This window comes from Pleurodeles waltl, chromosome 2_1 (genome assembly GCF_031143425.1).
Source record: "Pleurodeles waltl isolate 20211129_DDA chromosome 2_1, aPleWal1.hap1.20221129, whole genome shotgun sequence".
NCBI classification, from domain to species: Eukaryota; Metazoa; Chordata; class Amphibia; order Caudata; family Salamandridae; genus Pleurodeles; species Pleurodeles waltl.
The window spans coordinates 752,811,073-752,830,895 of NC_090438.1; the positions used below are offsets into that span (position 1 = coordinate 752,811,073).

At 46.0% G+C, this 19,823-nt stretch overlaps 1 protein-coding gene across 4 annotated transcripts in view; it reads left to right on the plus strand.

The window, feature by feature from the left end:
- The window catches only part of ACD (ACD shelterin complex subunit and telomerase recruitment factor), a 501,602-nt gene that overhangs the window by 100,549 nt on the left and 381,230 nt on the right, over nt 1-19,823 (plus strand). For all 4 annotated transcript variants that reach the window (XM_069217682.1, XM_069217690.1, XM_069217698.1 and 1 more), the window contains exon 5: nt 19,695-19,785. In XM_069217682.1, the coding sequence (XP_069073783.1) occupies nt 19,695-19,785 (91 nt within the window). The remainder of the gene's footprint in view (nt 1-19,694; nt 19,786-19,823) is intronic.

Genomic DNA, 19,823 nt, shown 5'->3' on the forward strand with positions numbered 1-19,823 from the left:
ACTTCATGCCACCCTCCCCTTAATTGTTAAAGCCAGGGCCGAAATCGGCCCTGGAGGGGGACCGCATGCCCCCTTCGCGGTATGAAAAAAGACTGGGCCCGTGGGATTGTAGTCACTGGGACTTGAAGTAACCTGGGGGGCGGAACCGCATGTGCCCCTCTTCCCATTTTGGCTCAGCTAAAAACGAGTAGGCAAAAGTGCTTGTTTAAAAAAAAAAATGTATTCATCTGGGGAGAGACAGGGATGTTTTGGCTGTCGGTTGGGAACCCACCACTAGATATTCCTACCCTGCATCCCTTATGTTTTTTTGTGTTATGTTTCCTTGGGATTTTGCAGAGTCCGAGTCCCCAGATGGCTGCTGCCACATTCTGGTTGAAGTGGTGGCATTCGGATCCCAATTTGAGATCTGTGTGATTAGAAGAACCTCGGCGTCCCTTGATACACACAAATCTTTTTTCTTTAATAACTCCAAAACTACAGAAAGGATTTACACCAAATCACAAAAAAACATCATGTGGAGCAAGATTTGGCTTTCTGACAAATTTGGTATAATTCCGTTCAGCGGTTCGGGCTATAGTCGTGTCTAAAATCGCATGGGAACATTGTCTCTGGGACCCCGCTTTCTCCTTTGCCCCAGCTTGAAGAATCACCCGAAACTTTCAGGACAGCAGCTGAAGTGAGTGGCAAACTAAATTTGAAAATGTTATGAAGATTCGTCTTATGGCGCCAAAGTTATTAGCAAAATAAAAAAACGCTTTTCCTATGGAACATAGGTCCTAACTATAACTACCTACTGGGGACCGCCAGTAGGTAAAATATATGTATATATATCTCCTAAGGAAATGTAACTTGCACCCTCGCCAAGCACTGCTAATAACCCCACATATTATATTACTCATAACATCTCCTATGACATCATTAATAATATCACTGAAACATTTGCAATGAAATTATTGATGAGAAAGCACCAACACGTGGGCACGAGTAATAGTTACCTTAGGGCACAAGTCAGTGGGCCAGAAGTACTAAAATGCAATTTTGCATTTCCTAGATAGCAACTTCATAGAAATAGCTGTTTAGGAAATTAAACATTTTATGTACAAAGGCACTGATTTCCTAATAGTGATTCCTACAAAGTAGGAATTGCTGTTAGGAAATCGTAAATAAGAAATCCCCTGCCATTTGAGACAATGGACCGGTTTTGTATTTCCTAAATAGCGATTTCCTACTTGGAAATCATTGTTTGGGAAATGCAAACCCAAGGATGGCGATGGGGATAAGGCTCCCCTTGGTGCACCCCCAAATAGTGATGCACTTGTAGAGCACACATATGCCCAACGGACATTTGTGTGCCCTATTTCACTTAAAAAAAATATCTTTGGGTGCTTCTTTTAAATTGCACATGGTTACCAACGACTTGAAGTCGATAGTAATTGTATTTCATAAATGCCCAATTCGCATGTAAGAAATGCTTTGTACGTCTGAATAGAAATCGCAAAAAGGTAATGCCCATATTTGCGATTTCCTATCAGGGGATTGCAAATTACAATTTCTACAGAGTAGAAATTGTAATTTGTTATTCCTTAAAGGGCCTTGTACATGAGAAAAGCCCATTTTGCATTTCTTAATGGCCTGAAATAGCAATTCAGACCATTAAGAAATGCTAAATGGCTTTGTACAAAGGGCCTTTAATTACTTGAGATAACTATAACTGCAGCTGGTGAACTTCTGTGGTTTTTACAGTTTAAAACGTTACAATGTTACTAAACATTTCACCTAACTATAAAATTCCTTTAAACGTTGTTCTTTTTCAGTGTGTGAGTGTTTATAAATAGGGTGTATTGTATTGTGCGGCCTCACTATGTAATACACGTACCAAGCCCTGTAGGACCAGTAGGTTTCATTTGTGGGACCTTTAGCTGCACCCTGGGTATCTGTGGCTCTGAGCAGTCAGTCTTACATAAAGGAAAACGTGTTAAACATTTAAACACTACCAAAACAATTGAGAAAGATACACACAAGACACTGAAGAAATGCATCACCAATTTACAAAAGTAGACTGTATTTTTATGTATTTTTAGACACCACAACGAAAAAGATCCCCCTGAGTTTTCCAGAGACACAGCAGTTACAAAGTTTAGTAAATATGCCCCTTTTCACTTAACCTGAACAAGCTATGCCAAATTCAACCATTTTGACACATAGAAACGTTTTCAAGAAAAACTTAAGTACAGTTGCGTTGTAGTTACTTTCGGTTACTTTATGTGACCAAGTCCGGCAGGGATCCAGTCAAGGGGACCAGCAAGGTCCTCAGAAACAGTTAACTCTGAAGAAGAAGCAGTTTACCGTAAGTTCCAGTGGTTTTTATCTGTTTGCTATAGATTCCTATGGAAGTGGTCCTGATGGATGGGCTACAGGTTGCTAAAGATGTTCAAGGATCCTGTGGATGCGATTTGGTCGACGGGGATCTTTCAGGGCTACTCCTTGATCCATGGACGGGTTGAGGCAGTCCTAGCCACAGGGGTCAACGTCCTTTGAAGTCCTATTGGCCCTGGTAGAAGCCCTGTCACCGCTGGGCTACAGGTCACCTGGTATCACAGTTACAGCCAAATCATTTTCTGGGCAATAACTTGCACTCTGGCGACTGGTGAAACTTAGAGTGTTGGGTTCTGGTCTCTGGTGCTATACGGCAGCGATACGAAGATCTGGGCTACCAACTTGCCCCAGTAGACTGCTTCAGCTGTTGTGGCCCTGTGCAGCCAACTGACCCTTGGAGTCTCATTGCTTCGGCTGGGCTCTGGAGACAACTTCTCCACGAGCAGGATACAGCAGGCACTGTCCCTTCTGCTTTACTAGCCAGCAGGTGCAGTTCTTGCCGGTGCAGCCTTTCGTTGCCGATTCCTTGCTGCAGCAGCGCAGTTTTACTTTGGTTCGCCAGTCCATTAAGATTTGAGTTCTGGGTGCCATGGGAACCCTATTTATGCTCAGGAAATGCCCTCAGGGTGTAAGATGTGCTTGGTGGCCAGTAGGATACCAGGTTAATTCCTTCCTGATGACTACTGCTTGTGAAGAATACACCACTCTGCTCACTTCCAACCCAGAGGTATAGCTACCAAAGGGAGCTACATACCCTGGAAAACCAGTTTGGCAACTGGATTCCCTTTGCTTCCGAAACATGCCATGAGGATCGAGGAATAAATACTGTTTGCACTGGTTTCGTTGCCTGAGTGGGCCTGGTTACTAAACCTTGTGTTTGGACTTCAAACTACCTGTCTGTCTATCTTTCTGTCTCTGCATATATGTGTGTGTGTGTATATATATATATATATATATATATATATATATATATATATATATATATATATATATATAGCGGCTGTATTCTGTACGGGAGCTTTTGTCTTACTATAGATTGGCCTCTTCAGTGCTAAGGATTAAGGATGAGATGGTATCGTGCTCTGTATTCTCCTGCAGTATGTCAAGTTACTCTTCGTCACATGTCCCTCCTACTACAGTGTGCAAGTAGCCTACTGCTTCACTCTAGTGCCTGGTTATTTGACCCAACAACATTTTATTTAAATTTCAATACATAAATTGTTCATTCATTAACACGTTTCATCAGGTTCACATGTAAATGTAGTATGCCACATGATGTGACTTATAATAGTAAAAACATTTGTCATGCTCTAAAGAAATAGATGGTGACTCATTCAGGCCCTTATCGAGCTTGGTATAAATCACAATGAATATGACATTTTGTCCATATTCCAACTGAAGTTTTCCGTCCCTATCTCCAGATATCTGCTCCATTTGTGCCATTATAACTAGGGACCTTGTGGATTTTCACTACATATTCTCCCAGCTTCCCTGTAAACACATCTCATTTGTCTGCAGGTCATCAAGTTGCATATTTGTCTCTCTTCTGTTCAGGTAGTTCCTAAGGACCCCATATATCTTTGGACTTAGAGGCTAGTGGTTGCATGAGAACTTATGTTTCAATAAAGTCAATTCTTTGAGTCATTCTTCCATAGTGAGTCCGGTTCACCTGCCCCAAATTCAGCGGCCAGTCGCCTGACTTCTAGCGGGGACCTCTCAATAAATTCCAGAAGGTGCTCCGTCATGTTATCTACTGCATAATTAACATATATATATGTCTCAATACCAAATGAAAGAATCTTGCATATTTCTCTCCACAATATTAATAATTATGTGATGGGGCCAGGTCGACTCCATGTTGCTTTGGTGGAGTGAAATACACCTGGTGCAGCAGTTTAAGCCGGAAGTGCATTGATTTGAATCTGGTCTGCATACAGCAATAAACCTACTGTGCATCCAGCTGCTTCCTATGCCTTACGAGGGCAGTCTGTTCACCCAGTTCTATACTGTGAAGTCAATTGTACATCCTCAACACCAATCTTGTATAATCCATGGATGGGACCAATATCTGAACTAAAGGTAGTGCACCACAAAATAACAGAGTTTAATTTATGGAACCTCAAATACTCTGCGCTCAAATGGAATTTTCATTGTTTCCCAGCTTATCCTTGCCTGTTGTTTGCCCAAATCAGGCTGGTTAGCAGGGTCTTTAAAGTGTAAAAAAAAAAAGCCTTTATTCAAAGGTAAGGGAATATTCATGAATAAATATAAACATTACGTGAAGGCTATTATTTTAATTAAAACTACTTGGCTGCCAGTGAAATTGGAAAATGAAGCCAGATATCAATCAGCTTTGTCAAACTGTCTATTGCTTGGCCATAATTTTGTCACATTAGTGACTCCGCATTCCCATGCATTGCAATCTTTCGAACTTAACTGAATCTACAACTCATCTAATATGGAATTCTAGTTCACATTGTGTAGTGTTAGTGGTGAGCTGGAAGAGATCAATATTTCCCAAATAACAAGTATCCGTGAGAAACAGTCAAACCTGATCACTTTGCTTAATAATAGGATAGATTCTCCTCCTAATCTCTGATAAAAAGCAGGGTGTCATTTTTGTACATCAAAAGTAAGAGATGACCATTGTGGAAACACAACCCCCTTTGCTTATGTTTCTCCTGGAGTAGTTGGTCCAATGGGTCCATCGCCAGGGTAAATAAATGAGGCAACAGGGGGTATCCCTGTCTCATGCCCCAGGCAATCTGAGAAGCACCTGAGATGAGTCCATTCACACAAACTCGAGCCACTGGTTGCAGACAACATAGCATTGCCATCGGAAAAGGACATTCCAAAGAATCAAATGCCTGTTCATCGTCAAGAAGAGCTCCAACCACATGCATGTCTGGCATCAACTGGTATAGACTTGTGTGGGACGAATCACAACTGTACAAGGGTATTATGTTCTGAAGCAGTAGGGACAGTCGGGTGACAGTCACCTTGGCCAGAATTTTGTTGTCACAATTGAGCAATGATAGATGGCAATATGAGGTACATTTGTTCATGTCCTTCACAAGTTTTGGGAGCACCAAAATAATTGCCTCCCATATAGACGGTGGAAGGACACCGTCCTGAAATGCTTCAGCATATACCAATAAAAGATGGGGGGGAGGGGGGAACTTGACATTCTTATATTTTTTACGAGGCCGAAACGCGCTGACACATCTTTTGCGAGATTGAGGTCTTTAAGTCAATTAACTCAGACAAGAAATCTAATATGCACTACATAATACCTTTTTAATAAATATATAGGTATTTGTCAGCTGGTTGCATTTAAACCTTCAATCATCGCATTTCAGTGGATTACAATTACAAACTTGTAACAGTGACCACAATGTAAAGAAATGGTGCTGGGCATTACCCTCCTCTGGCATATTGCCAACATTGAGATTCGTTTTTGTTATAAATGTTTGTGATGTGATGTATACATCTATGTTATGTATATATCTATGTTGTAGAGTATTCACTGACGAGCCACTGCTGACCTTGTATTAAAATGATTTAAATAAATAAGGGAAAGTAATTGACCCATGAGGACAGGATTTAGCACTGGTCTCTTAAAATAATGTTTGAATTTTTCCCTACCGCCTGGTGATAAGTAGCCACATGTGTAGCAAACTAAACAATTCTGTGATCTCTCCCAGTGCTCCGTGAACTGTGTGCCATGTGAAAGACACACATCAGAACAATCCTCGACGGGGTTTAACACTAGATTAAAGTCCCCTCCCTATTTCATGGTTTCCACCCTTGCATTTCGCAATATGGTAAAAAGATCTTTAAAAAAAAAGTGTGGAATGTCAGTGTTTGATGCATAGATGTTGATCAGAGCCATTCATACATTCTCAAATGTGGGTTTCCTGAAGGAAGTGCATGTCTGTCCAAGTATGCTAGTACTTGTCTCACCTTAGTAGGTTTATTAAGCCCCCTGACGTTCCATGTGATTCATGTTATCGTTCTCTTTTTAAATGCCATGTAGTAAAACCATGTTTATTACCAGACACATTTTCAGTATTGTCCAATTATCCATTGTGGAGGTACGTGTGTATTCATACAATAACACAATGGCCCTTATTACAACCCTGGCGGTCGGTGATAAAGTGGCAGTAATACCGCCAACAGGCTGGTGGTAACTACCGCCAAATTATGAGGCGGTGAGAACTCCGATAGACAGCCACTTTACCATACCAGGCACCACAGCAGTAGCCGCCTACAGCCAGGCGGAAGTCAATGATCCGCCCACCATATTATGAACCCTGAAACAACCACCTTTTCCGGGGTGGTGCCAACGACATCAAAAGCCTGGCGGAAACAGACCTGAGAAGGGAAAGGACTCACCTTTGGAGATACAGGGAAGAACCAGGACGCCATGGAGCCCGAGCTGCAAATATTTCCCATGATATTTTACGTCCTGCTCCACCACGAACACCAACAACAGCGAAGATGACCACGGTGAGTATAGCTGCCTAGCACAGGGGAGGGGGGAGGAAAAATAGAGTGACACACACACCCCCACCCACATACACGCAATCAGATGCAGTAAGACAACATATTTACCCCGTACCCCCCAGGAATAATGCAAGGACAACACAAATAGATGAAAGTGAGTGTAATAATATAAATTCAGTAAAAATACGAACATTCAATCCAAAAGTATATACATATTACATTACAAGGGACACTGCCCAGTCCTCAATGTGCGTGGGCCACAGGGCCCCATGACAAAGTCCAAGGCCCTTCCTGTCTCCTGCACCAACACGGAGAGAACACTGCAGGGGCAACATTTGGAAAATAGGCAGGCACCTCATGGAGACGGAGAACGGGGGCACCTCAGCCGGCTGATGGAACAAATTCACTGGTTCTGGAGTGGGCAACATGCCCTGTGCTTGATTCTGGGGAGTGCAAAGCCACAATCTCTCAAGTGGATGACTTGCTCATGTGCTCTGGATGGGGCAACATGTCCTGTGCTTGGTCCTGAGGAGTGCAAGGCCACAGTCTCTCAAGTGGGTGACTTGCCCACATGCTCTGGAGGGGGCAACATGCCCTGTGCTTGGTCCTGGGGAGGATGGGGTGAGTGGGTGGCATACCCACTGGTTCTTGACGGGGCATCGTGCCCTGTGCTTCTGATCCTGGGGAGGATGGGGTGACTGGGTGGCATACCCACTGGTTCTGGAGGGGGCATCGTGCCCTCTGTTTCTGATCCTGGGGAGGATGGGGTGAGGGGTGGCATACCTACTGGTTCTAGAGGGGGCATCATGCCCTGTGCTTCTGCTCCTGGGGAGTTCAAGGTCACAGTCTCTCAGCTGGGTGTCATACCCACAGGATTTGCAGGGGGCAGGCCGCACAACAGCCCATGGAGGCAGGACTACAGAGTGTCCGCCGGCAGGGATGGCTCCTCAGTGGTGGTAATGGTGCTGCTCCAGCCGCTGGTGGGGGGAAGCTCCTCCCCATCCCCTGCAGCTTCGGATGGCTGCCCACTGGTGTTGGTGCAGCTGTTGTTGGTGTGGGGAGGCTCCAGCCCATCCCCTGCAGCCTCAGATGGCTGCCCACTGGTGCTGGTGGTGCTGCTGCTGGTGGTGGCCGTTGTGGGGGGAAGCTCCAGCCCATCCCCTCCAGCCTCGGACGGCTGCACAACCATGGTTGCTGGTGGGGACTCCGACTGAGTCCCAGCTCCATGCCCCTTGTCGTCCCTGCCTGCTGTGTGCAGGCCCCTCGCCCTTCCTCGCAGCAGCTGGGGATTGCTCCTTGCCCTTCTTGTCAGCAGCTGGGGATGGTACCTTGCCCTTCCTGGCAGCAGCTGGGGATGGGACCTTGGTCTTCCTGTCAGCAGCTGGGGATGGCACCTTGCCCTTCTTTGCAGCACTTGGGGCAGGCTCCTTGCCCTGCCGGGCAGCACTTGGGGATGGCACCCCTTCCTTGAGGCTGCCAGGTGCCCTGGATCCTTTACCACCACAAGTGGGTGTGTACACTACTGTGCCCGTGGACTGGGTGGCTGAGGTGCTTGCTTGGGTTTTTGCCACCCTGGCCAGATGTGAAGGATGGGGGAGGGGGCAGAGCGGTAGGGAAGAGGTCAGTGGTGGAGAGGAAAAGGTTCTTAGGGACACTGGAGCGGGAAGAGGGAGAAGGTTTGGAAGTAGAGGAAGAGGGAGTGATTGTAGGAGGTGTCTACTGTGTTTGGGTGCAGGTGCATGGGCTAGATGCTGTTGTGAGGTGGATGGCTGTTGGGTGTCTGAGTGCTTGTGTTTGTGTACCTTGGTGGGGGGCGGACACAGTGGGAGAGGACACAGGAGACGTGTGCATGGCTGTTGTAGTGGTGTCTGCAAGTGAGGTGTGTGTTCTGCTAGGTGTGGTGGTGATGCTGGTAGTGGATGATGGTGCAGTGCATGCAGTTGTGATTGTAGACAGAACAGGGAGAGAGGTGGAGGAGGAGAAGGGGGCCACAGTGGAGGCAGTGGATGTTGGTATGTCTGAATCTGGATGGTGTTTGTGTGAGTACCTGTGGGATGATGTGTTGTGCTTGTGTTTGCCATGTCCGTTCTTGTGTGTTGTCCTGTGTGCATGCTCGTCTGCCTGTATGCTTGGGATAGGACAGGATTGAAGGGAATGGGATTGGGAAGAGGAAGTTGTAGGGGGGAGGGTGGAAACAGGGACAATGGCTGCCATCAGAGAGAAGGCAAGAGCCTGGATTGATCTCTGTTGGGCCACCAAACCAGTGTGAATGCCCTCCAGAAATGCATTTGTCTGTTGCATTTGGGCTGCCAGCCCCTGGATGGCATTCACAATTGTTGAATGCCCTACAGAGATGGATCACAGGAGGTCAATAGCCTCCTCACTCAGGGCAGCAGGGCTAACTGGGGCAGGGCCTGAGGTGCCTGGGGCGAAGGTGATGCCCACCCTCCTGGGTGAGCGGGCACAGGCAACTCGCTGAGGAGCTGCTGGGAGGGCGGTGCTGGTACGGGGGTGGCGGATGAACATGTTGCTGGGGTGGTCACAGAAGTGTCTGCCACCACCAGGGAGCTTCAACCGGAGGAGGTATCTGTGTCCGAACTGTCCCCTCCTGTCTCTGCCGTGGTGCTCCCCTCGCCCTCCGTCCTACTTGTGCCATCACTATCTATGGACTCTGCCTCCTGGGTCCTGTGGGATGCAGCTCCCTCTGTCACCGGTGCCTCTGCTCCTCCGCCAAATGATGCTAATGCACATAAGGACAGGATGACAAAAAAAAAAGGGGGGGAGACAAAGGATATACATGGTCAGTGGCTGCACCAACACCACCGTTGGCATACATACCACACTCACACACAGGGAACAGGCCTAAGCACTGTGCAATTCACTAACAATACCTATGCTAGCCTCCACGGCATGGGAAGGAACACATCCTGACAATTTCAGCATACCTGGGACCCACACAGCCCTGCCTAGTAGAGGATACCTACAAGCTTGGTAGGAGGAATATCACTTCAGAACTCTGTCCAACATGGGACCTACTCTATATTGTCAGGCCTGGCCTAGGGGCACCCACTGACACACATCCCCCACCCGGATACCACCCTACCAGGCGTAAGTTGTAATTACGGGCACTGTACTCACCCCCTTGTGGCTGCTGTGATGTCCTCAAGCGCCCATCCAGCTCAGGATAGGCTACTGCCAGTATGTGGGCCACCAGGGAGGTCAGGGTTCGACGGGCACCCCTTCCTCGTTGGGAGACCATCCCCAGCTGGGCCTCCGCCGTCTTCCGTGCCCAGTGTCTCAAGTCCTCCCACCGTTTCTGGCAGTGGGTGCTCTGCCTGCCGTAGACCCCAGGGTCCGCATGTCTTGGCGATGGCACACCATATACCCTTCTTTTGATGGGCGCTGACCTGCAGAGAAATACACACAAGGAAAACCATTAGTCAGACCGTCCTGGCTGTTACACTTTTGACCCACCATACCCTTTCACATCGCCATTTGCACACCAAGCGCCCAGCCCACAAGCTGTACACCGCCCAGGGAACATCCACCAACCCCCCCACACGAGCCCTTCACACACACCACTCCAGTGCATTCATGCCCCTTGCATCGTACTCAGCAGTGTACTCACCTGTTGGTCTGGAGGCCCATACAGCAGTCCGTACTGGGGTAGGACCCCATCCAGCAATCGCTCCAACTCCTCCGAGGTGAAGGCAGGGGCCCTTTCCCCTGTCACATGCACCATGGTAGGTCCCCGACACAGGTCACAGCAGCACATGCAGTGTAGGTCTTCTCCTGCTGAAGGTCAGGTAGCAAGTGCGAGAACAGATAGAAAATGGCAGCGACGTCCGCGGCGGTGCATACCGTCACTGCCGGCGTACATCACCATTGGCCACTGTACTCAATAGGGCCCAATGTTATCCAATGAGGAGTTGCACGGCGGTCATCGACCGCCTCCCGCAACAGCGCACAACGTCAGCAGAATTACCTCACTTCCACCTGTCCCTCCACACAGGACAGGCGGACGCCATTTCAGAGGTGGGGTGCAGGCCCTGGATTATAACTGCGTCACAGTTCACAATTGGACATAGAAGACAAATGCCACTTTTACATTTTAATTGAAATCATGCATTGTACTGTTGTGGCTCCAATGTTCAGTTTGTGACTGGCTCCACACTCCTTTGTCCCTTAGACTACAACTGCTGCAGATGAATAGGAGACGGAGACATACCAGTGTGTACAGACCCCTTGTGGACTTGGCAACAATCGAGGACAGGCACATTATCCTCACCTACAGACTTGACAGGGACACCATAACGTATCTGTGTGCCCAACTTTAGCCTGACCTGATATCTGATATCCGTCACCCCACTGGGATTCCCCCTCTTGTGCAAGTTTTATCTGTGCTCCTTTTTTTGGCAACTGGTTCTTTCCAAGTGACAGTGGGCTTGGCAGCAGGAATGTCACAGCCAATGTTCTCAATAATGCTCTACCAGAGTGTTGTCTGCCCTGATTAAACACATGTGCAGCTATATTGTTTTCTCACAAGTGAAGGATTTGGCCACAGTGAAGGCTGACATCTATGCAATGGGACACATCCCCAACATAATTGGGGCAGTTGATGGAACACATATTGCATTTGTCCTACCTCCGGCAAAACGAACATGTATTCCGAAATCGAAAAAGCTATAATTCCATGAATGTCCAGATGGTGTGCCTGGTGGACCAGTACATCTCCCATGTCAATGCTAAGTAGCCTGGGTCGGTGCATGATGCCACTGTCCTGAGGAATAGCAGCATCCCTAATGTGATGGCCCAACTACAGAGGCACAGGGTGTGGCTAATAGGCGAGCCCTGATTCCAATCCAGTTAATGTTGGTGTATGGGTATGGTGTAGGCCATATGGGATGGTGTGTGGCTAAATGTTGTCCCTCCATATTTGCATGTGACTCAGGTTACCCCAACCTATCAGAGCTACTGACCCCTGTTAGGAATCCCAGGACAAGGGCAGAAGAACGTTACAATGAGACACATGGGCATACAAGAAGGATTATAGAATGTACCTTTGGCCTCCTGAAGGCTAGGTTTTGGTGCCTCCATCTAACAGGTGGATCCCTGTGCTACTCAACCAAGAAAGTCTGCCAGATCATCGTGGCATGCTGCATATTGTACAAGCTCGCCTTGAGATGCCATGTGCTTTTTCTGCAGGAGGAGGAGGCTAGAGATGGCCGTGTGGCAGCAGGGGACCCTTTGGACAGTGAGGATGAGGAGGCAGAGGATGAAATGAGGACAACAGAACTGCATTGATCAGACAATACTTCCAAAGACACACAGGTAGGACAGTGCTGCTTCACATTTCACTGTCATTATTTTGATTATCGTTGACACTGTCATGCTGTTATTTCCCACTTCAATGCCCACTCACTGTACCCTTTGGTAACTCATTTTGCAGATGTTGGTGCCCCACTATCGCTCCTGGTGTGATCACTGGAGGCAACTACAGGTCTTTACAATGTGAACATTACTGTACATTTGTAATGCAATGTTTGAATCTGGTTACACAAATGCATACTGAAATCATTTGACATACTCCATAATTGTATTTTTTCAAAGGTTGTTTATTTTAGTGCTAAGGAGCAGGGGGCAAGTGCATTGGGCTGGGGTGATGATGGAGGAAAGTCCAAGGTATAGTTCAAGTCTATTTGTAGCACAGGTGCATTGTCCAAGGGGACATAAGAAGGGGAGCGATGGCAGTTCAAGATGGACAGGGTGACAGAGTGGGACACAAGGGTGACATTCAGGAGAGTCTCATTTCTTGGGGGGGGGGGGGGTCTTGGCAAAAGTCTCTGGCTTCTGCCTGGATCGCAGGGAACATTTGCAGGTGGTTCTCCTTCTGCAGGGGGAGGGGTGCTGGTGGCCTGTTGTTCCTGTGGCAGGGCTTCCTGTCCACTAGCGGCAGCGGAGGTAGAAGGCAGTTCAGATGTCTGGCTAGTGCCAGGGGCCCGCTGTTGTGAGGCTGCATCTCTCATAATGTTGGCTATGTCTACCAGCACCCCTGCAATGGAGACCAGGGTGGTGTTAATGGCCTGCAAGTCCTCCCCGATCCTCTGGTACTGTCCCTCCTGCAGTCGCCTGTTCTCCTGCACGTTGGCCAGGATCTGTCCCAGCCTATCCTTGGAATGTTGGTATGCTCCCAGGATCTCGGTGATTGCCTCCTGGAGAGTCTGTTCCCTGGGCCTGTCCTCGCCCTGGCGCACAGCACTCCTCCCAGTTTTCCTGTTGTCCTGTGCCTCTGTCTCCTGAACCGTGTGCCCACTGCCACTGACCCCAGGTCCCTGATTGTCTTGGGGACAAGGTGTGCCCTGGAGTTCCTGTAGTGGTGGACATACTGCTGATTGACGTGTCCTGGGGACAGAGGTGTGGGTACGCTGGGTGGGTGCTTTGGTGGTGTTTCCTGATGGGGGAGGCTCTGTGGTGGTGTGTGACTGTGGCTGGTTTACCGACTGTCCAGAGGTCCCTGATGGGCCAGGTTGGTCATCCAGATCCAGGTGTCCAGAGTCATTGTCATCACTGTGGGCCTCGTCTGTGGGAGGATTGGATATTGCTGGCACCTCTTCTCCGGTGACATTGGCTGGGGTACCTGTGGGGATGGGAATGCAGTGTTATTGTTTCTGTGTGTGACATATTGTGCATCAGTGGGTTGCCCATTATGGTTGTATTTGCCCTGGCAGCATTTACTTGTGTAATTTGGTATGTGGTGGGCTATCTGATTCTCTCTAGTGTGCATGTTTAGTGATAGGTCCCCATGCAGGTCTGTGAGGGGTGTCCATGCATTGGTATGGCATGCAGAGGTATGGCATGCAGAGCTTGGCATTGGGATGAGTGAGATGTGATGGTGGGGGTGTAGGAAGTGGTGGAGTGATAGGAGTGAGGGTGAGGGTGGGGGTATGTGATGGCATGCAGGTAGGGTGGTGATAGTAGTATAAGAGTTGACTTACCAGAGTCCAGGCCTCCTGCCAGGCCCTCAGGATGCATGATTGCCAAGACTTGCTCCTCCCATGTTGTTAGTTGTGGGGGTTGAGGTGGGGGTCCGCTGCCATGCCTCTATACAGCCAGTTGGTGTCTTGCTCCAATGTAACATACCTTCCCCCGTAGGTCGTTCCACCTTTTCCTGATGTTGTCCCTGGTTCTGGGGTGCTGTCCCACGGCATTGACCCTGTCCACGATCCTCCGCCATAGCTCCTTCTTCCTAGCAATAAATATCTGCTGGACCTGTGCTCCAAATAGCTGTGGTTCTACCCGGATGATTACCTCCACCATGACCCTTAGCTCCTCCTCTGAGAATCGGGGGTGTCTTTGTGGTGCTATGGGTGTTGTGTGAGTGGTGTGGGTGAGGGTGTGTAGGGTGATCTGTTGGGGTGTGTGATGTAAGGTGCGTGGTTGGTATGTAGGTAATGGTGGTGTGTGGGTGTGGTCTTGTCTGTAGTCGTGATGTCAGTATGTTGGCAATGGTTTGTATTCGTAAAGGGTTGTGGGAAATGTGGGTGTTTGTTTTATAGTGGTGTGGGTGTGGTGTGTGTATGGGTGTCAGGTATGTGTAGTTCGAATTGTCCAGTGTGGTTTTGTTTTGTATGTGTGTGTGTATTTTGAGCGCAGCGGTGTGTATCGCCAATGGTTTACCACGACAGAATGTCCGCCGTGGTGATTCGTGGGTCGTAATGTGATGGGTGTTGTTCTGTTGGCGTAGCGGTGTGGGTTTTGGTACCGCCAGTTTATTACTGACCTTTGGTGTGGCAGACTTGTGTCTGTGGCTGAATAGTGACGGATTGGTGTGTGTCATAATATGGTGAACGGATATCCGCCTCCGTGGTGGTATGTTGGCGGCAATCAGCATGCCGGTAAGTGGGATTTACCGCCAATGTCATAATGAGGGCCAATGTGTCTTTTGACCATCATTTGCAACCAAACCCCACCCACACACTTATTTCCCCAACTGTCAGTTTCTTTGATACAAACCATTCCGCAAACCAGCTGCTTCTGAACTATATGGTCAACTATCATATACATGAGGGCAGCCCAACCACTCTATAGCCACTTACTGTCTCCTCTGTGTTTCACCACCCTTGCTCTCATTGACACCTAGATCAAGTCTTCCACAGCTTACAGGATAACTGTTCACATTCAAAGAAACCAAAAGATATCTGGCTTCAGTACATAGTATCGATCTTCTCCGCTGGAGTTGTATGTTAAGTCTTGTGACTCTCGCATGGATTGTGTTGTCTGTTCATTGTGGTGATGTCCTCAGTACGCCTTACAGAATTTGGTCACTTAAGTTTCTATGAGAAAAAAATTAGTTTTCACTTCAAAGTCCACTCTTAGCAAAGTTTGATGTAGCATTGGATATTTTACATTATTTCTTTGGACTGCATGGTTCAAGACAGTGAATTTATGTCTTGCTTCTTGCACCTTCATGATGAGGAAACATTGATATAGCCGAGCCTTAGTGTTGCAGTGGGCCTTCGTCACACGCCAGATGAAGAATAGTATCTGTGAGCAAGCCATCCACAAATATGTCCATTCGGCCAATAATGGTGGACCCAGTTAGGCCTAGAAGCATAATATTATTGCAACGTGACCTCACTTTGAGGTCCTCGTTTTTGGCTGCTATAGCGTGGACCATCTTTTCTGTTTTAGCTAGTCTAGATCTGTTCTTGGTGTATTGTCTTTCAGATCCAATATTCTCTGTTCAGCCCATCTAGCCTTACCATCTGCCTATCAGTCTGTCCCGTTAGTCAATCCCAACGGGTTGTAACTGAGTCTATCTTTGTAAGAAGAGTGGCCAGGGCACACCAATAGCATGAATCCTGATAATGTTCAAGAATAAATAGAAAGTTCGTTCTTGGAAGATGATGTGTAGATATTTATTGTAAGTGCAGGTAGAAAGTAGAAATCTCAATCAAAAGACTGCGTTGTACAAAATGACCATGTGTCGAGAGCAGCCAGATGGTGATAAATGGTCAAAGTTACAATAGGATGTTCGAATGTAACAATAAGTCCATACAGCAAAACAGCCAACACGTGTTTCGTCTTCAAGACTTTGTCAAGGCTTCAGATGTATATAAAACATTATATGTAAACACGAAAGGTACATAGATCAAGCTGCTGGTAGTCATGAGCCCTTGGGAGACATCAAATAGTATAGACAAATGATGGCCATGATAAGCCTCAAGTATTTGTGGAGCGAATCCCGTGCCGTGCGCGTCAGGGTTTTGGCAGAGTGTATCTTTGTGTCTAAGGACTGAAGGCCGGCCTTTTGATCGAGCAGGATAGACACCATATATGTTCTAGATCCTTCACCCACCATCTCAGTTGTTCCTTCCCTACCTATTTCAGTTGGCCTGCGCAGAGGGGTGGTGTTCTCTTTTCAAATGCCAATTTGGCTTGTTTTGAGTCTCTCTTGCCCATTGTCTCTTGTCTTCAGATGTACATATAAGGCCTATAGGTGGCCTTCAGCCAGATTCTCAGTCACAATAAGGTGGAAAGAGAGAAGTGTCTGGTCAGTATCTCCAGCACTTATTTTGCTCATGACTTGTCTCTGCAGACCGGATCGATTTGCACCTCCTGTAGGACTTGTATGCTACTCTCGGACCTCCAGTAGTGCACAATTTCTTGCCTAGCTGCAATTGTATCCAGTAATTTTCTCATGCGTAACGGTCTGGGGGATAGATACCATATAACCCCCAAGTCGTCGCAGTCACCAGCTTGCCTATAGAAGTGAGCCACATGACTATGCTATTTATTAATTGAAACGAAGAGTGGTAATGTTGGAACGTTGCCTTCAGTTATTTTCCAATTATAAATTGCAGTAAGGCACAGGGGGTGCTAACGTTTTAAGAGTGCCCATCCTTATCCTGGCCCCTGTAGGCTCTGAGCCTGGGATGCTTGCGCCCTGTAAAAAAGGGGTTTAGGGACTTTAGCACAGAGAAAATCTAAGAGTTTATTCAAGAGAAGGAGAAGAGTATAGTATCCCTTCTTTTTAAATTGTCAGTTAGAATGTTCTTGGGGTAACCCTGGTTTGTTATCTCTCATTTTTTCCCTTCTAAATTGGCTCTCACTGGTCCTCTATGGAGTTCTTCCCGTTACACTTTCTAGAAGTTTCTCTGCCATTCAAACCATGATCATGAGCATGGGAGAACGGATAGGTTCACATGCCCATTTCCTACTCTCTTGTGCACTGGAGTATCAGATCATCCCGCTGCCTGACATGTGATCTGTTCTACGCTGTCAGACAGGATGTCATTCTCTCCATTGTACTGCTTGAAGATCATATTACTCTTCGAAGGCAGTTCTTTCAATTTTCAATGTAACATTCTCTGATGAAAGACCATCCTTTCTTCTCTTACAGTCATATGGCTTTTCAAATCAAATGTTGTCCAATCTGGTCACTATTAAATTGGCATTATATTCTCCAATACCCTTTTGTGCTGATCTTCTTCACAGGGCTGTCCGTTCCGCTTTGTGTTGCTCGCTGGTTCCTTTCTCCATTGCCTGACTCTTTTGCTGAACAGTAGTTGATCTAATTATCCTCTGATGTACTGCTATCCATCTCTCATGTCCCATAGTAGGCTGACCTTTCTACTCTCCACATATTGCATTCATAGTGTGACTACTCTCAATTGATTGACATTATTCAACCACCAGTGCATTGTGTAGGCTTTTTAATAATGATATAAGCCTAGGCTTTCCTGTTTGCTACTGTATCGTTTTTTTTTGGTCAAAAAGGCACTTTATGGCTTTAAGTCACGGATGTGCCCCTGTTTCTCTCCATGAGTCTAGTTCATTTATTCCATTTCATATGTATCTTGTAAATATGACCGTGTTTATTGGTTGTGTTTCTCACCTTCACGCCTATTACTCCTTTGTTCCTCCTTCAGCTCCTTCTCTTTCCTTCTTGCAGGAGCTCCCTGGTATTAGATGTTTTCTTTATTAATTTATAGTTGTCACTTACAGTTGCTTGTATGTATTCCTTTTCCAGAGTCCTTTATTATGTACCTGCCGACACGTTTTTTCTTTGCTACAGAGGTTCTCTTACATGCTTCCTGAACATGTAAGCTGTTTTCTGCCTTTGGAATTCAGTTTGATGTTCGATCACTGAATTCTTCAGAATTACCAATAAACGGACCTACTCTCTGAAGCAGACTGTCAAAGACTTTTATTGTGCTCTTGGTGTAATCTATATCATTTTGTTATGTGAGTTCTTCCACGTACACTCCACATTATTTTGGTACCATAGTGTCCGTCACCTTTTGAGCTTAATTTACTCTGTACTGCTTCGAAGTACCCTGTTCTGTTGGAGGTGAAAAATATCACTTATACCACTGCAACCAGAATTCTTGTTTCTCCTTAAATAAACACCTAAGGCTCTTAATTTCGAACTGAATGTTAGGCACCAATGTCTTTTCCTGCACAAGTAGGCATTAGCAGCCACACTCATGATGTCATAAATGGTCAGAGAAGGGTTTTTTCCCTTAAAATTATCTTCTTGTAAATGTTCCTGACAGCTACAATTGAGTTATTTTTCACATTATTAATTTGTTTGTAAGACCCATTTTTCCAGTGTTTACTTCTTTTACATGCTTGCATTTACTGGATGAATATGGGTAAAAGAAGTTATACCAAAAAAGGTATACATTTAGAATTTTTTTTTTTTAAAAACATCTAATTTTGTGTGTATGGGCAAAAATACTCAAATCAGACTTTCTCATAAAATTCCCAAATATTGGAAACTCTGTTCATACTTGTAGCTATATGCTATCACTGTAGTTTCACAACACCATATATTGTTTATATTTGTAGCTATATGCAATCACTGTAGATCGGTGACAGCATATATTGCTCCATTCCTTCAACTTCGCAAGTAGCAGAGACATATATAATTAATAATTTTCCTGCTCTGTCGAAATACTCGGGGCTACTGCTCAGCCATGGCTCACAACATTTCATTAATCTGCACCATCCATCAATTCTTCACTTGGTGTTGACTTTTTGAAGGCATCAATATAAACTACCATTTTGAAAAATATGCAAGACTTTTACTTAAATCGTAGATGATGAATTGCCTACTTAGGAATCATTTAGAATACTCATAATGCTTTGCAATTGTGGGGCACTTTTAGAGAGAGAATTTATTTTGACATTCTTCATCATTACTATTGCCAAACTTGTATGGCTGTCACCGTTATCTCAGTACACCATCCTGCATTCTCGCATTCCTCTTGATAAAAAATATACTGCACATGTGTTTGTTGGGATATTACTATCTAGAAGAGTCATAGCAGCCATATCAAATGCATTTTAGGCTCATGGTTGTCTCTCAGACCTGACAAACAGCGTTTTTGCATCTTTTGTCCAAGGGTTCCCTAGGTAAATCTAGACAAGCTGGCCTTTTTTGAAAAGCACACACCTGGAAATCCAACAATGTGTGAATTCATTGATTGCGCATGGATTCCTTAACTTTAATGCTATACAAATCCTAATGTTGCTGATAACTCTAAAACCATGTATTTACAAGTTCTTTATCAACTTTTTGACCACTAAGATCCACTGACAGCTTTGTCATGATCATACAAGCCACATTGATTGCCTTGAAATCCGTTTTAGCGTTATTACCAAGTGCAGAGAAATCATATTGTTTCTGCTGACACTGCCAAATTGACCTTATTTTCATTGAGATCTGGGGTGGGGGTCTGAAAGGATATAAAATTGTTATGTTGAAAACTATGCTTATAGTTGAATGGTGGTTTTTTGTTTTACAGAGAAGAAGAACATTTTAGTTTTGAAGACATCCACAACAAAATCATTATTTTGAAAGAATTTGAAATTGTCTTCAGGCAGGAAGAGGAACTGGTAAGTCTGTGTGTAACGTTTGTAGAGCATATCATTCC